Source organism: Triturus cristatus, chromosome 3_1, assembly GCF_964204655.1.
Source record: "Triturus cristatus chromosome 3_1, aTriCri1.1, whole genome shotgun sequence".
In the NCBI taxonomy this organism is placed as follows: Eukaryota; Metazoa; Chordata; class Amphibia; order Caudata; family Salamandridae; genus Triturus; species Triturus cristatus.
The window spans coordinates 874426758-874445730 of NC_140583.1; the positions used below are offsets into that span (position 1 = coordinate 874426758).

Below are 18973 nucleotides of genomic sequence, written 5' to 3' on the forward strand. Positions count from 1 at the left end.
CCGCTTGGAGAGAGGTTAGAATTTGATGGTCCTCCATCCAAGTCTGTAGTCTTGTTAGAAGGACTCGGGCAAACAGTTTCTGTAGAACATCGATCAAGCTTATGGGGCGATAATTGGCCGGGTCCAGAGGGGAAGATTTTTTTATGGATGGGTATAATTTCGGCTCCTAACCAAGTGTCGGGGATCTCAAGGCCCTGCAGAATAGCATTAAAGTAAACCCAAATGTAGGGGGCCCAGATTTTTATTTCGCTTCGATACAGATCTCCAGGGATCCTATCTAGCCCCGGGGCTTTCCCCACAGATAGGGTACTAAGGGCCAGCTCGATTTCCGAGAGGGTGCAGGATCGACTTTCCAAATCCTCATAATCAGGATGAGCCACAACAGTATCAGTTGGCTGGATTGCTAGGTCTAGTCTACTACTAGTATTACTAAGTGAATAGAGGGGCTTGAAGTACTCAAGCCACACCTCCTCGCTAAGATTGGGGATGATGGCAGACCGGCTTTCTGCCGAACCTGTTCGTACAAGATTCCAGAAGGCCCTTAAATCACGGTCTTCTAGTGCCTGCTTCATACTTTGCCACCTTGCATCCTCCCACTCGGATTTTGCTTCTTTGATCAAATTTTTATAATAGGCCCTCGCAACTCTAATGCTTGACAGAGTACCCTCTTTTACTTCCCTAATCAGGGCAGTCTTAACCAACCTACAAGTTCTGTTATACCAGTGGTCAGTCTTTGGGGTCCTTGGCCTCAGTGTAGTAGGGCTATAGAAAAAGCCAACCAGGCCACCAAGCAGTTTATTATGAATGTCCTGCAGGTCTGGGAAATCGTTCTGCAAAATATCACCATTAGTACTCAGAAGGTGGGAAACCTCCTCTAGGGAGCGAGCAACGCTGCAGTATAACTCCGCAAGCCTTGCCTCATCGGTCACAACCCTTGCCCACCTAATACGTCTACCACCTGCAGCTAACACCAGATTCTCGCTACTTGCTGGACCCAGAGAAACTGAACGACCACCAATATTGGTTACCAGTTCTAATGACAATAAATTGTGGTCGCTATCGACCCTAGGTGTAACAAAAAAAGGCTGCTAGATGACCCCAAAATTCGACATTCACCAGGATATAGTCAATTGTCGAGCAATTCCCGGGTCTATTAAAGGTATAAGAACCCGGAACATCGGGAAGAAGTCTGCCATTACAAGCCCTCAGGGAATGAAGAATAACTATCTTATTAATCTCAAGGGCCAGAGGCAAAAGACGTTTTTCTGGGTACATAGTACAGTCTGGGATTTTATAATTTTCATCCTCATCTCGAGTAGCTGAGGGAATCCCTAGGAGAGGTTCAAAGTGGCAGTTAAAATCAGCACCTATTATTTTATGGGACAAAGGTGGAAGAGAATATAGGATAACATCTAGGGCACCCAGAGTCGATAAACCCAACTGTACCGGATAAGGACGCAAGTAGACATTAAGTACTACCAGCGAATATCCGGCAGGGAAAGTAAGTAACAGACACAGACTATCAGGGCACTGTGAGTCTATGGTCTTAATTGTACACCCTAGGTGAGTTGCCACCCAAACAACTAGCCCCCCCGAAGGTCTGCCCCTGCTCCCTTGAATCGCAGGGACAAAAAAGGACGCATAGCCCACCCTTACTGGAATGTGCCGTAGCCATGTTTCTTGAAATAGGCAAATATCATATCTGTCCACTAGCTCTCCCCACTCTGGATTAGAAAGTTTGGACCCCAAACCGGCCACGTTCCAGGACCCTACTAGAGGTCTGCGTGTATCTACATGGGGGGGACTGACCGCTAGAGGAACGCAAACGGTACAGCAATGGGGAGCAATTCGGTCTGGGGAATCAGACTCAGAGGGCCCTTGAATAGAGCTATTGCTTTGGAGGGACAAGGGGATGAAGATAAGTCCCATCCCGGTTCCATCTGCTACATTAGAAAGGGCCGTCTCCACACTTGAACCACCCCTAGGCTGGCCCCCTTTCATAAGCAAATGCCTTCCTTCAATATGCCTCAGGGATGATGGTCAATCCACAGCGCTAAGTGCATCAAATCGGTTAGCAACCGGGATATTAAAGTAGGAATTATGGGTGTCTTGGTGAAAGTAAGGTAGTTCCACAGGGTTTAGTACACAAGGATAGGTATAAAAATATCCCAGGTGGCAGGTGTCAATAGAACCTAATTTAGACTTCCCTCCCAAATTCAATATGTGGCCAACTACTCTAGGATCTCTAAAGTTAATTAGGACACAGTCCCCACCAATGTCCTTGGGTCTGGTCCCCAGCCAGCAAACCCTGCGAACAAAAAGGATCTCCCCCCGGCCTACACCATTCAATGGTCTGTTTTTAGATAACCAGTGAATGACTTTATTTTTTAATTCGTAATATGTTTCCCCCTTATCACTTGATAGTGGAGGAACTCCTGTAAGCACGGCCACATAGGGTGAAGCCTCGGGGGGGGGGGGGGGGGGGGAGCTGTGGATAAAGAGAGGAGTTAACCGGGCCCAATGTGCCTAAGTTCCCACCCGAGTTAGATGGTGGCCTACCCACACCCAGGCTCCGTATAGAATAGTCCTTATTACTGGACAGTTGATCACAAGCTACTGGATCAATAGGAGCTCTGGAGTTGTTAGAGGGGATAGAGGGACCACCAAAAGGAGAAGGAAGAACTGGCAACACCGAGGGCAACTGAGCTAAAACAGGTAGAGTAGGTTGAGAGGAGGAGGAAGTGGGAACCTGCAAGGTGGATTTACTAATCATAGGTTGTGTTCCAGCCCCCTCCAAGCTCCCGGGATCATGCAATGTAGGATTTGGCTGTTTTTCCCCAATTCCTTTGGTATTAATCAAGGATACCAATCTGACAATCTTAGACGACCGAGTTTTTAAAAAAAACATTTAAGGACTGGTCTATATGAGACTGAAGGTCTATTAATAGATCGGTAACCCAGACCGGCGGGCTTGAGATAGGTGGATGATGTACTATATCTGAGTAGACAGGCCTAGCTACAGAAGGGGCAGAATTATTACCCATTTTTTCACTTTCTGTTTTTTTTTCTTTGTCTTTACCCGCTTTTTAAGCGCCACTATGGATACCAGGGAGGATGAGAGTGGACCAACTTCCACTTGCTCAGGCTCTACTGGTATAGTCTGGGCACATGGTAGGTGATTAAAAGAAGGCAACATGGAAGACAATGCTTCTGCATCTACCTGATTTGAAAAATCAGCCGAACCATCATCCAAAGGGGGTGCCAAAGAGATAGCGGGAGTGATAGACAGCCGCCTTTCAGTGTTTTCGATGGCTGTGGCAACCACCCCAATTGTTTTCTGGAGCATTTTGTCTATAGCTGTGAGGCTCGGGAGCGGAGGATTTGAATTAGCAAGTTGCCTAGTCATTGGGCGGCCAGTAGAGGGTTTACAATGTTTCCCCATAATTGGGACAGCAGTAGTGATAAAAGGAGTAAGGAAGATTAAAACTCCACTTATGGGAGTTCACTAGTGGCTAAACAACGAGATATAAAACATACAACACTCTATGCAAAGCTTATGACTGAATACTACATATAAAATAAAAGACAATCAGATTACTAAACATCAAGGAAGACAAGCACCAAACTAACCCAATGTCACCAGTAAGGAGGTATGGCCCAGCCCGGCCTCCTTCGGCCTGTGACGGGCCCGCCCTTGGCCCGGGCTTCGCCCGGGCGCTGCCCGCACGCGTCCCGTGCTGCGGGGGCACCTGGCAGCCTTTAAGGAGTACCGGCGCTGCCAGGCGTCGTCATCCGCGTGCGCCGAAGCAGGGGATGCTGGGGAATGTAGTTCGTGATGGCCGTTCCCCTCACGGCGGCGTAGTTCGTGGGCAAAGTGACAGCCAGAAAGCCCGCTGAAATGCCGTTCCCCTCACGGCTGGTAGGTAGTGCTGGAGCAAAGAGCGCGTCCCGCGCTGCGGGGGCACCTGGCGGCCTTTAAGGAGTATCGGCGCTGCCAGGCGTCGTCATCCGCGTGCGCCAAAGCAGGGGATGCTGGGGAATGTAGTTCGTAATGGCTGTTCCCCTCACGGCGGCGTAGTTCGTGGGCAAAGTGACAGCCAGAAAGCCCGCTGAAATGCCGTTCCCCTCACGGCTGGTAGGTAGTGCTGGAGCAAAGAGCGCGTCCCGCGCTGCGGGGGCACCTGGCGGCCTTTAAGGAGTGTATCTCACTAAAAGTGATGAAATGCTAATGTCCTAAGGAAGAAAAATAAGTGTGTGTAAAAGGAAGGGAGGCAAAGGAAATCTTTTCTTTTAAAGACGAGAACCCTCACTCACCCGAGGGTGACATGCTTCATCATTGGGTCCCCTCTTGCACACTGTAACCGCAAGGTATACAGTGTGGGCTACAACTCTCAAAAAAGGGACAAGAGAGGAGCGTGAGGTGTTTTAATGGGGATATCCAAGGTGACAGGGGGAGTAAGGGGCAGAGTGTGAAATTAAACAGTGTGTAGGTAAATAAAACTAGCTACAGGGTAACAAAGTCAAATTTAATAATAGTTCCCATCAGCTAGAGTTAAAATGAGGTGATCTAGGATTGACAAAATATCCTAGTTATTGGTGGTCGACATGTTTCAGCCAGATGACTTAATTGTTCGCGGCATTCATCAGGACCTCTCAATATATCACTCTGCTTGTGTAATCAAAATAAATGAATTACAGACCATACTCGTTGGTAGGTTGTAAATGACAAAAGGACCAGCTGCAGTCCGGTACCATGTCTCTAGGGGTAATGTTAATTTACCTCTACCTTGCGACGAATGATGCTAAAGAGCACAGATTACTTCCGTTAATCCGTCTCGTCCTAATAGAGCACCAACCCGCCTTTAAGGAGTACCGGCGCTGCCAGGCGTCGTCATCCGCGTGCGCCGAAGCAGGGGATGCTGGGGAATGTAGTTTGTGAGGGCCATTCCCCTCACGGCGGCGTAGTTCGTGGGCAAAGTGACAGCCAGAAAGCCCGCTGAAATGCCATTCCCCTCACGGCTGGTAGGTAGTGCTGGATCAAAGAGCGCGTCCCGCGCTGCGGGGGCACCTGGCGGCCTTTAAGGAGTACCGGCGCTGCCAGGCGTCGTCATCCGTGTGCGCCGAAGCAGGGGATGCTGGGGAATGAAGTTCGTGATGGCCGTTCCCCTCACGGCGGCGTAGTTCGTGGGCAAAGTGACAGCCAGAAAGCCCGCTGAAATGCCGTTCCCCTCACGGCTGGTAGGTAGTGCTGGAGCAAAGAGCGCGTCCTGCGCTGCGGGGGCACCTGGCGGCCTTTAAGGAGTACCGGCGCTGCCAGGCGTCTTCATCCGCGTGCGCCGAAGCAGGGGATGCTGGGGAATGTAGTTCGTAATGGCCGTTCCCCTCACGGCAGCGTAGTTCGTGGGCAAAGTGACAGCCAGAAAGCCCGCTGAAATGCCGTTCCCCTCACGGCTGGTAGGTAGTGCTGGAGCAAAGAGCGCGTCAAAAGAATACTCAATACATCACTTTGTTTTGTCGCATTGAAGTGTTCGTCATACTTGCATTCTATTTCGGTATGAGTCTGTTGAGTAATTATTGTTGTCTCTTTTCTCAGCACTTGCATTACAGCTGATCCTGTCATTGCTGATCTGCTGCTTTTCTATTTTGACTTGTCAAGACATTTGACCCCCAGATGGCCGTCCCGATCTTGCATGACTTTGCCCACATAATTCGTTACTTAACCTTGTCTGCCTTGAATTTTCTAACACTTTCTCCTTCTGTCAGCGCATTAAATCCAGACCTATTTTGTTCGCCAGTGCGTGTTGTCAAATAAAGTGCAGTTAACGTGCAATTAAGTTATTGGAAATGTGATTTCTTTATAACATAGCGGCATGATGTAAATGTGTTACTGCTTTTTTTCTTCTTCAAATAGAATTGCTTTGGAGTTTCTTGATTCAAAATCATTCTGCAAGAACTCTAGTCACCTGAAAGGAGAATGCCTCATGAAAAAAAGACATCTTGAAATTCTTGGTTATCGCGTGGTTCAGGTGAGTAATCCAGTCATTTTTCAAAAGTTTTCTTTCTTTGGTGCTTTGTGTTGTAAATCTAAGTCAACGTCTGTGTTTAGGAAGGAGCAGAAATCAGCAGAAATAAGTTTTGTCTTCTTTTCTACAATTAGATGCTTCTGAGTCATGTCAGGTCTCTGTGGAATACCTTGCTAGAGAATTTGTACCAGATACATGCATTTTTCTGTATTTTCTAAAGACTCATTTATTTGAGTAGTCTCTATTAAGAGAGTGTGTAGATGCCCTGTAAGAGCCCATTGATGCTGTCGGCCTGTGGTTTGTTTCATTAGATTACCCTCCTCCTAGTACCACAGAGACGTCACAGTACTTAGATGTTGGAATGCCTTTCCCTAGGGTCATTTCACAGAATATCTCTCCAGTAGATCCAACCATGGCAATGCCTATCTCATGCTTACAGCCTACTATAATCATTAAGTTTTTCGTACAAGCGCCATCACTATCTGCATTAGAGCTTTGGAAGTTCTTGCTGCTAGACTGAGTTTCACATATGTTTACAGGTAACACTCAAGTGTGTTTTTGAGCTACCTGAAACTCTTTTTGATGAAGATCAGACAGGGTTTGTAAAGCATGCCTAATCACCCGTGAAGGTCTCCAGGTGCTGTGAACTCCGTGGAGGAGGGTGTTCAGTTGAGTATGTCCAAGCTCACTGTTGCCTCAATACCTGGTTCTAAATACACAGCAGCTGATCATTTCAGGAAATAAAAAGTCACTTCCTTGTTCCCATAAAGGGTGACTCCCTCAGGCCCATCCTGAACCTTAGGCCTGTAAACAAATACATCCTGTTTGAACATTTCTATATGACAACCCTGCAGAACATCAACCCTCTGCTCCAACAAGGCGACTACATGACGCCACTCTACCTCAAGCACTCCTTCTTTCCCATACCTATCCATTTGTTCCACCGCCTGTACCTTCACCTTGTGGTAAGTGAACATCACTATCAATTCATAATACTTCCTTTTGGGATAACCACGGGTCCAGGGGTGGTCACAAGGTGTTTAGCAGTGGTGGGCGCACATTTGTGAATGGTGGCCCTGGCGTCTTCCCCTATCGCAATGATTGGCTGATCAAGAGCGGCAACAACCAGCAAAGCCTAGTGCCCTCAAGCATCATTTTCCCTGCTCCACAGGTTGGGATTTACCATAAATGCCACCAAATCCAATCTTCGACCTCAACAGATAAACCCTACCTGTAATTTGTGTTGAATTCAGTTACAGGAAATGCCTTCCCCCAACACCACAGAGTGTTGTCATTCCAGCATCTGATGCCTCTTTTGCAGCCCAGTTATTAGCTCATGGCGATATGTGTGAAGGGGTTTCTCTGGATGATGGCCTCATGAATTTCCATCATTCCATACGCCAGGTTTCATATGTGCGAGGCAGTGGTCACAAGCTTAGGGTCGCTGGGCAGCTGCAGTGTTGATGTGGCCACACTTTGAAACTATCTACTCTTTCTTCTTGCAGTTCTTGTCCTAGAAGTAGCCTTCCTAGTGGCCATAAGCGAGCTGCAAGCACTCATCTTACAAGAGGCCACCTGGTCAACATTATACGCTTTTAGCAAGCACTAACTACTGTGTGAACTTCGAAGCCTGCTAGAAGGCTATGATTGGCGAGAAAGTTTAAAGGGCTTCAATCCAGACATCTACATTATCTACCCGCTAGCCTTTGCTTATGTAGGGAACACTTTAAGGTCTATGCAAAGCATGTGTATGTACACCCTCACATGCTAGGAATCGAAAATGTCAATTACCCTGTAAGCATCTGCTCACAGCATACAGACCTGAAGATTTTATGTGCCCACCCTTCTCCCCAGAGCTTGTGATTGCAGATCTCTCCTTTTATTACTCAGTCAACACTGCTCAGTACACATAGTGCACCATACAAGGCTTACTCAACACTCCAGATACATTCTTATCCGCTGTGCAAAAAAACAATCTAACATGGAGTCGGTGCCCATGCGCACTGCAGACCAAACAAGGAGTCGCAACACATCTTATGACTTGCAAGTTTCATTGAAAAAACATTTCAAACGCCTGACCCCAACACTAGAGCAGGTGAATCTATAGGATTACATGCTATGCACAGATGCTTGCAGGGTAAGTAACATCTCCTTTGTCTTTTATCAGGTTCTTATACAATTTTAATTCAAAAGAAAAATTCATTTTTGCATCTAGATTGTAATTTTAGTTGTTTTGAGCGATGTTTGAAATTGGCTTATTCCCTTGTAAACCAGTTGTTTATGTACTAGGTCTCTTCAAGGATTTTTCTGTCATAGGCAGCTTAGAATCAAGCAATGAAGTTAAGTGACCATTAAAGTGTGCTACTAACCAACCAGGATCATTTACCAGTGTTTGGGGATCCTTAAAAATTTATGCACAGATCAACAAATGAGGTGAATATTTGACAGTTTCCATCTCTAATAACATAGGGAGTTATTTTCTAACAACATTACCATCTAAAAGAATTATAATCGGAAGAACCATCTGGTCACTCCATTCTGATTCAATAGAGACCCCTAGAGTAATGTTTCCATATAGAAAAAAAGATAGGCCGAAGCAAGTAACCTGTTTTATGACTGGGAAGAGAATGAATTAAGTGCAGATTAATCGTTTCCATGCTTGATATTAAAATGGCCAGTATTGCCTTCCGATAGCAATTCCAGCCATTCGGCCATAAATTAAAATTCCCCAATACTGTTGGCATATTGTTTTGTAGAGCAAATGTGCTGATCCTGTCCAGTAAATTATGACTGTAAAAAAGGTTTGAGGTGGGCGATAGGACAACAACAACAAAAAAAGAGGTTTATGCTCACCTCTTAAAGTCATTAATAGTGTTTCAGATTTGATGTCAACCGCCACAGGTTGAGTTAAGTTGAGGACCGTGAGCAACTGTAGACCACACATTGCTTATTATGGCTCTTGAAGACTTACTACTTGTTTCATGATTGTTTTAGTGATATAGGAGAATCAGGACTATATGTACCATTTACAATACATTTCTGAACAGTTTTAGAGTCCGGCTGAGCACAGTGGTGTGCAAACGACATAAGAGGCACAACAATAACATGTCACGATTCCACTTATTTTCCATCGTGCTTTATTGCCCAGTCTTTGTTTCAGGGTCAGCTATACAACAGGCAGGGTTTCTGGCCACTGTGCACAGATGGGTGCAAACAGACTTGGTTTTGGCATCGATGCACTACTGCCACCATTATATAGTCTGAGATAAGTGATGGCAAAAATAGCTAAGGCATCCCTCCCGGACCGTCCAGAAAGAAAAACTAGATTGCCATCATGGTAGAACACAAGGAAAAACTTCAGATACCCTTACGAATCCTCACATTAACAGCACTTAAAAACTCTCAATATGTATAACTCAACTTATGAATAGTCCCCCAGGTGTCAGATTGGATCTGGAAACATAAATCTAGTACTCCTTTGCACCAGTAGGTGGTGTTGTGCGGCTCCTCACTGACGTTATGCCACTCTGGAAGTGACGAGTGGGGCTGCATATAAGCACCACCCTGGTGCACTGATGTCATTTCCTTTCTTTCCGCACCTTCAGAAACCTATCTGCAGTTCTACTCTCTTTTGAGTCCTTTTCAACAAATTTGATCTTTTTTACCAGTGTGCAGGGGAAATTGATCGTCTCCCAAAATTGCAGGGTTTAAACCTCTTAGGGACTGTTGCAAATAAATGTCTGTGACAGACTCCCCCGTGGTATGCCTGTCGTGCCTGGGATCAGAACATGACTCTAAGGCCTGGGATGACTGGACAGATTAGTAAAAATGCCATACAGGACCATGAGGCGAAACTCTCATCAGAAGTCTTTATGCTGTGATTAGCCAAAGTTGAAAGGAAGGTCTCATCCAGCTCACGCAGTCATTCTTGTAGATCCTGTAGCATTTCAAGTGTTCAGGTAAGTCAAAGAAAAAACAGTCCTAGCATGATTTGGCCCTTTCCTGCCACTCTCGAACTCCAAAGAGGGTGGGAGGGCATCAGTCTGCCACTAGGTCTCTCTCCCAAACTCCTGAGGCACCAATTCAGAATTTGGTCCCGATGGAGCCCGATTTTCCAGGAGCAAATTGAGGACTTTAGGGATGCCATGCTTTACATATTTGGCACAACCTGGTTCCCTCTGGCATGCCTTCCGGCCCCAAGGATCTGGAGAGACCTCTAGTCATTGTCTCACCAGCAGGTTCACCCTTGGTGCCCACTGTACCTTTTGAACCTGCTTCAAGCTCTACACCGGCTTTGGTGCCGACTTTGGTTCTGGCACCACTCCCTGCAGCTGGTTCCTGTAACATTCTCGCTGACTGAAGAGGATCAACCACCTATAGTGCTTTCCGACTAAATCTACCCCATCTAACTGGAGCAGAGCCTATAGCTAACCCTTCTGACGTTGATACATTGCCTTTACCACGTGACAGAGCTCATACCTTACCCCAGTTCTTAGGCTCTGATTCTGACAAATGCCACTATAATGAAGGGGATGAATTTGTCCCACAGAAGATTGAGGACAGTTGGTATGCAGAATTACAGGATGCTAGTGGTCACAACACCTCCCCAGACACTGGATTAGTGTCTCCCCTTCGTCCTGTCACAGAGGAGAGTGCTTCGTTTGCTATGGTCATGTGACCAGCTGTGTGGTCCTTGATCTGCAGCTCTCTTCTGTGGAAGTAGACGGATGTTCTGACGGAAGTTCCCCAGCCCGGTCAGGCACCTAGTTAACCTCTCCTGCCATTTAACAAAGCTCTTTCAGATACCCACTCGGGCAAAACCAGTTTCTGGGCTCCCAGTCAATAAGCAGGTATTGTGTTGCCACAGACAAGCACCCGGTAATCCTGACTTACTGACTCAACACTGGAAAATCCAGTGGTACAAGTGTCCATCAGCCGACTAAACCCCAGTGCCTTTCCTATGATTCCTCCTGACTGTGAATCTAAAGGCATGGAGACTTTTGGCAAGTGTATGTTCTCTTCCGCCAGCCTTGCATCATGTTCTGTGGGACCAATGGGCATCTTTAGCTTAATCCGTAACGAACAGCAACAACACGGCAAAATGTGTTAGTGAGTCTAGCCTGGACATAATAGATTGCTTGTTTCGGGAAATGGGCACAGCTGGTTGAGGTCTTCAGGCTTCTCAGAGGATGGCTAGGCTTTTTTAATGGCATACCAGTGAGAGGCATTCCGTGAGAAAGTGGGCTCGGCCCTGGAACACCGTTGCCACAGCACATTTCCTGGGACTGTCTGCCTCTACCAGGCAATTTTCCCAACAGTTTTGTCGCTTACATGAATGTGTCTGGGGTTTCCAATTTCGCCATCACCAGACCATGCAACTGGCACAACAACCTTCTCAGACATTTTGTAGGCAAGGCTATGGCACCCAGAGATGTTCAGGGCATCAGAGACAACATGTAGCCGGGTCCCCCATGCCTCTACTGACCGCAGCCATAATATAACACTTTAGGGTGTCCTTTTCGACACACACCCACCCTGTAGAAAGTAGGATCTGACGTTTCCTCCAATGGTGGCGAGAACTTCAGTTTAGACACATGGCTCCTCCAGATTGTCCCACGCGGCTACACCTTCCCATTTAATACTACCCGCAGCACCTTCCAATCCCATCCGCGCGGATGATGGAGGCGCACTTATCAGATTTGTGTAGGAACTGCAGATCATTTGGGTCAAAGGCACCGTACAGAGGGATCTGGCCTTGGAAGAAGTAGGAACTCCGTGTTATTCCCGCTATTTCCTTGTGCTGAAGAAGGATGGAGGCCTTCATCCGGTTGTTAGATCTCTGTCCTCTAAACGCCTTCCTGCGGAAGGACAAATACAATATGCTTGTACTGGCCCAGGTTTTGTCTGGCCTTGATCTTGGAGACTTGATGGCAGGACGCATATTCCTGCTTTGCCATCCTGCAGGCCCAGAGGCACTATCTGCAGTGCACAATGGCCCAGGAGCATTTTCAGTTTGCAGGTCTCTGGGCCTTACCAGTGCCCCACAGGTGTTCACGAACGTGATGATGATGGTTGATAACACTTTCGATGGTTGACTGTGCCAATCTTCCCCTGCCTCAATGACTCAACATCATCGTTCAGGCCATTAGTGCCTCGCAAGCGTCCATTGAGGGGAAGATTGGAGAGATCAAGGTGGACGTGTCGCTCCTCCTGCAGGACCTCCGTAACGCCACTGCGAAGCTGACTGAGGCTGAGTCTCGTAAATCCACTGCAGAGGACGACATCTCACAGTTGAAAGTACAGGTGACCCATCTCCGCACTCATACCAAGGAGCTTCATCGGCGGGCCGAAGATGCTGAGAACCGCGCTCGTCGTAACAACCTCCGTCTGGTGGGGTTTCCCGAGGGAGTTGAGACGGGCCAGGTGGCCACCTTCGTCGAGGCCTGGTTCACATCTTGGATGCCTGAAGGCACCCTGTCATCATTGTTTGTGGTGGAAAGAGCTCACAGGTCCCTTCCACCCAGGCCGCCCCCAGGTGCCCCGCCTCGCCCCATCATCCTGAAAGTTCTTAACTTCAAGGACCGGGACACCATCTTGCGAGTGGCGCGTGTTACAGGTCCCCTCAAATTTCAAAACCATACCATTATGATATTCCTGGACTACACTATGGAGCTGCAAGAACTCTGGCGCTCCTATACGGATGTTAAACAGAAGCTGCGGGCCCTTGGCCTACAATACCAGCTCCAGTTCCCTGCACGCCTGCAAGTTATTTTCCAGAACAAAACACAGTTCTTTGATTCACCCCAGGCAGCGTGGACATGGCTGACGGAGGAGCATCCCATCCGCCTGAGGCGTGACCCCTCTCCGGGACCCACAGGCTCCCAGCCCAAGGGGCCACGGTCACCGGGACGCCGGTGCCGCACGCAATCTCGTAGGGGACGCCAATCGCAGGCAACTGTACCCATATCCTCGAGCGTGGCTGCCCATGGAACTCCAGACTCTTCCAGCCAGTCGGGCTCTCCGCCTCGCACCAGGCACCGTTCTACCGAGGACTTACCCAGACCCTCCTCATCGCCAACCTGGGTGGAATCACCCAGACCGAACTCTGATCTTTCTCACACTCCTACTCTCTGAGTGCCTGTTGGACTCTGTATGCTGTCCATTGACCACTGGGACGGGTCACTCCCTCTGTTTTTTTTTACATTGGTAGACTTCTAAGCTCATTTACTTGGTTCTAATGCCGATCCATTGCTTATCCGTCCTTCTGGAGGAGTCCTCCACGTAACCAATACGAGCGTTGTAGTTTGGTATTGTTAACATGGGGGGTCGACAGATACTTCTGTTCTCGAAGTGTAGGGTGGGGATGAGGCGTAGGTTTGGGAAAGGTTTTATCCCTATGTTATTGTTTTTCTTGCCTTTTGTTTCAGCGACCGAAGAATGGCACATGCTTCCTTTACAATGGATGGATATGTCCTTACTGCAAGCGACTGCCCATACATTTGCAGGCTCCCATGCGCGTTCACGCACCCCTGTCAGATTGCACTTCCCAGACCAGGTACCATCTGTCATGACTGCTAGTACTACACCTAGGGCCGTCTCTCCACGTGTTGTCGTGGAACGTTAATGGTCTCCTGGACCGACATAAGCGCACAGCGGTTCTGCGCTATACGCTACGCCTCCACATAGATATCCTCATGCTTCAAGAAACACACCTCCTAGGTAATTGTTGCCCCTTCCTGGCTCGCTATGGATACGATAGAGTATGGCACTCCGGTTTCTCGAGGGGCTCCCGTGGGGTGGCTATCCTCTTGAGACGCTCTGCCCTTTGTCCTCTTCCAGGTGACCCACGATCCTCAAGGGTCATTTGTGACAGTTTGTGGCTCACTGGCTGGTTCCCCCCCTCAATCGCATGTCTGTATATGCCCACCCTCGATGCTCACGCCCACATTTGAACATACCGCTGCCTTGATGAACACTATGCCTCTGGGCAACATGGTTGTTGGAGGCGATTTTAATGCAGTTTCCTCCCCGGCCCTTGACACAACAGGTACTCCCGAACGGCGCACGCGAAACAGCTAAAAAACTGGTCCGAGTCTCTGGGCCTCTGCGATGCGTGGCACACATGGCACCCCCACACCACTCAATTCACACACACCTCTGCGGCCCACCATACACAGGCGCACATAGATGCGATCTTTGTCCCCGCATCTGAATGCTCTGAGATTATAGACGTCCGTATCCTGCCTAGGGGTATTTCTGACCACTCTCCAGTACTCCTTAGCACGGGGGCTCTCCCCACTTAAGCCCGCCAAACATGGAGAATGAACGCATGGTTCCTCCAAGACAAAGAGTTCAAAAAGGTGGTGGGGACAGAACTCAAGCACTACTTCCTTAATAACGAAGGCTCAGGAGCCTCCCCGGGTACCCTATGGGAGGTAGGAAAGGTGACCCTTCGGGGTGTCACGAAGGGGCAGCTCAAGCACCAGAGGCAGGCACAATGGTGTGAAATCACCTCGAGGGAAGCGCAGGCGCTTCGCTTGGAACAACTACTGTCTCTGTCTGATGACGAAGCCCAGGCCCGACAGCTTGCTCACCTTCTGGAAGAAATTAGACAATTATCCCTGGATGCTGCTAAGCTCCTATGGAGGTCGTCGGTAGCGAGAATTTATGGCTGGTGAGACAAAAACGGTACGACCCTGCACAGGCTAGCCACATACCCCAGGGCGAACCGCATTATCCCAGAGGTGGTAGACGAGGCTGGAACGGTGCACCACGCCCCTGTGGCGATGGCCGTCACCTTCACCACCTACTATCGGCGTTTATACACAGCGCATACCCCTGACCTATCGCTCCCTGATCTCCTTGAATGAGGTAAGGCACGTCTCCCTCGGCTGGAGATGACCGCCCAAAAAGATCTGGAACGCCCCATTTCTCGGAAAGAAATCGATGAAGCGATCTCCCTCACCTCATCGGGCAAGACCCTGGGCCCAGATGTCCTTCCTCAAGAGTATTATGCGACGCCGTCTGGCTGACCTATTTCAGGAATCTGTGGAGAGAGGTTCCTTTCCGCCAGAGACGGATATCGCCACCATTGTGGTCCTCCCGAAATCCCAGCCTTCCTCCCGTCAATGCGCAAACTACTGTCCCATCTCCCTCCTCAACACCGAAGTTCAGCTGTATGCCGCCATTCTGGCTCAGCGATTGAAGCCCTACTTAACCCTGCTGGTCCACCCTGACCAAGGTGGCTTCATGCCTCAACGTGGAACCCGTCATTGCCTCCGAAGGCTGCAACTGGCTCTAGCTCACCGGCAATTACTTACCCCATATTTAGCTCTCCTGTCCAAAGATTTTGAAAAGGCATTCGACTCTGTGGACTGGACATATCTGCAGGACGTGCTGGCCAAGACGGGGTTTGAGCCTCAATTTAGGGCCCTGGTTCAGGTCCTGTACGCCCACCTGAGAGCGCGTGTGTTGGTCAACGGGGCACTGTCGAAGGCCTTTCCCATTAGCAGGGGCACTAGACAGGGCTGTCCCCTCTCACCCATGCTATTTGCCCTTGCGATGGAGCCCTTGGCTTCCCTAGTGCGGGCTGAAGATCGAATTCGTGGCTGGGAGTGGCCCAAAATGGAAACGGACAAGATCGCATTATATGCGGATGACATCTTGATTTTTCTGGCTGAACCAGCCTCCTCGGGCCATACTGCCTCCAGATCTTACAGTCCTTCGGGCAGGCCTCTGGTCTTCGGCTGAACTCCGGGAAATCAGTTTTGGTCCCACTGTACCTCTCTACGGATTGCTACGATTGGCAATCCACCATACCGCTTCGGCGACAATCCTTTAAATACTTGGGGATATGGATCACCCTTCTTCCCGAATTGGGCTGATCCCTCAATGTCGCCCCATTGGTTAAAAAGGCCAAAGAGGATCTCCATAAATGGAACACGCTGCCCCAAAACCCCCTGAGGAGGGTTGCTCTGTTTAAAATGATGATCCTCCACAGATTTCTTTACGTCCTTCAAAATACCCCCTTCTGTTTTCCCAGGACCTGGTTCCGGGAACTGGACAGTCTAGCTACCAAGTTTCTCTGGAAAGGGGGAAGGGCGCGCCTGGCTCTGTCTGCATGCCGGATCCCCTCCTTCGGGGGAATGGAGATGACGCACTTATATCTTTACTTCTTGACTGCGCGTCTCCTGGTGGTCCACGACTGGATGAATGGGGGCTGGTCTGACCCGGCCTACCGCCTCGAGCTGAGTGAGCTGGGACTACCCAAAATCCAAGCTATGATTTACGGGGGGGCCCATTCCATCCCAACTACCTGATGTGACACGCTCTGTGTTACTGGCCTGGCGGGCCTCGTTGCCCCACACCGGCTGGACGCGTAGGTTGACCCAATGTACACCCCTCTGACATGGGGCTTGGCCACGGGAGGATAGTGGGCTGCAGGGGTTTACATTTTGGGACCTCATTGGCATGTCACAGCTAGGGGATGTTTGGGCTAAAGGCCATATGCTTTCCTTCCAGGAGCTTCGAACCCGTTATTCCCTACATTCATCCCAATTCTATAAGTATTTGCATCTGCGACACGCCCTCCAAACGCACATCACGGATGACACAAGGCTCCCCGAGTATAGCCCTACTGAGGCACAGACAATGCTGGGAGATCTAGGCAAGCGGAGCATCTCCCGTATATATCGCTCCTTAGTCAACAACACCACCACCTCCCTGGATAAATTGAGGGACCAATGGGTAGAATGGTAGGCCCCCTCGACGAGGTGGACTGGCGTGACGCCCTCATGGCACCCAGGACAGTCACCGCCTCTGCCAAACTTAATCTGATCCAACTCTACTACTTACATGCTGCTTACCTCACTCCCCTGCGCCTTCACCGAGCGGGCTTGCGCCCGGACGCGTCATGTACGAGATGTAATCATGCCCCAGTTGATTTTTTCAATGTTGTTTGGTCCTGTCCTTGCCTGGAGCGATTTTGGGGGGCCATTGAGGAGGAGCTCACGCAGGTCCTGGGATGGGGAGTTCCCCATGATCCACGTCATTTACTATTGGGGATCATGGACGGTCTGGACGGGTCCAGAAATGACAAGATATTTTTTAATACAGCTATGATTGTGGCCAAGCGTGACATAGCGGCGGCATGGAAATGTCCTGACCCGCCTGACCTTGGGAGGTGGCGAAGGGGGGTGGATTGGTGCGCGACCCAGGAGAAAGCCCTTAACGTGGCGAGAGGGTGTCCCAAAAAATACCGAAGGGTGTGGGGGATGTGGTTGGGTACTGTGGAGGGTTCGGATTGATTTGCTTCCTTAATTTTGCATGTATATGTCTTATGGGGTATGAAACCGTGGGATGCTATACTTTCAAGAATGTAATTGATCTTCTGTCTTCCGTGCTTTTGCTGATTTTGTTCTCCGTGTTGTAAAACAATAAATTTGATTATCAAAAAAAAAAATAATACCAAAGAATCATACTAGGTACTTAATAAAAAAAAAAAAAATGTAAGTGAGACAAATAGCATGCAAACAGTTCCTCTTAGGCTGCCAGGGCTCGCTTATGCTTTTTGCATTATGCTGTGTCTTTCCATTTCAGGTGTCCCAAAATCTTCGAACATTAGGACTTTGTAGATATTATATAGGATCTATATCTTTATTGCAACTGTGATAATTACGTTGTACTGTACCTAGATTGACCCTACACTCCATCCAATGATTTAGGCCTTGACTTCTCGTCCAATCTACCTGGAGAGTCATTGTGGCTTAGTGATGTCTTTGTTCTCCTGCAAATCTTGTTGTTGGATCACTGAATGTTGGGTATTCTGTGCATCCTTCCTTTTCTGCTGCTTAGTGGTTCCTGCATCTGCATGCTCCGGTAACTGATCCACACACCATGTGTATGAACTGGGAGGCAATGCAGGAGGCAGAGATCACTAGAATATGCCTTGGCTTCAGCATTCTTCGGCAGCCTGTTTTCTTTGTTTGCTGTTGGCAAAACCAACAGCCAGCAAACAATGCACACATACTGAGGATGAACTACTTTTAACATGATGTTTTTTTTTTTTTTATCAGGACGAAAATTATGAACATATTTATAGCGACTTTCATATTATGTGGTTTGCACAATATGCGATATAGTTCGAAAGTAAATGTTTTCTAACCTGTTATTCTGTAAAATTCTTCTAAAGGCACTTTGCTCTATTGCAGATTCCTCTTTTTGAATGGAATTCAATGGCCCTTTCAACAAAAGAAGCCTGGATGGAGTATCTCAGGAAGAATATATTTGCAGATGAAACTGCCTCATAAAGATACATTTTTTAAATAATAGAATATTGTAATTCTCACCTTTTTTTATCACAAATAAAAAATATATATTTTTGGAGTTGTGTGTTTGGTTATTTAGAAATAGGTGAATATTACAGAGAGCCCAAGAGTGATACATTGTTTGAGATATATCCTGCTTCATGTGAAACTTATTTATTAGTTTATTAATGCCTTAAAACAGTTTAGCAGAAGGCTGAATTACTTTTACTCTTTATAGAATGCCTTGTCAAGATTCCACCATATCCCTATGACTGAGTACCCTAATAATCTAACAGTAGTCCAGAAAATCCGTATTTAATTAACTAGTGCCTAATCATGGGAGTTATTTTTAAGTTGTTAGCAATGTGTCAGACATTTAGATGACAGACTGGCCTTGGTGGCTGCTGAATGTAAGGTGAAAGAGAAACCAGACCAGTTGAACCATTAATATCCAAAATGTAAGATACTTCCTTACAGGAGTGGCTATAGGAGGGGACTGAACTGTGGTGGGACAGCTACTGTGTGGCATATCCATGATTTATGGACGTAAATTAGCTTTGAAGCTATCCTAGTTTCTTTAATGATATTATATTTTAGACATGGCACACTTGCAAATGAAATGATTTAGAGGGCATTGGAGGAAAC

General features: G+C 48.1%; 1 protein-coding gene across 2 annotated transcripts in view; it reads left to right on the forward strand.

Annotated features, from left to right (window-relative positions):
* Positions 1-18407, forward strand: part of FASTKD1 (FAST kinase domains 1) — a 199845-nt gene extending 181438 nt beyond the window's left edge. For both annotated transcript variants that reach the window (XM_085645355.1, XM_085645356.1), the window contains 2 exons: positions 5912-6026; positions 18233-18407. In XM_085645355.1, coding sequence (XP_085501481.1) covers positions 5912-6026; positions 18233-18331 — 214 coding nt within the window. In that variant the 3' untranslated portion in view covers positions 18332-18407. The remainder of the gene's footprint in view (positions 1-5911; positions 6027-18232) is intronic.
* The last annotated feature ends 566 nt before the right edge of the window (positions 18408-18973 follow it).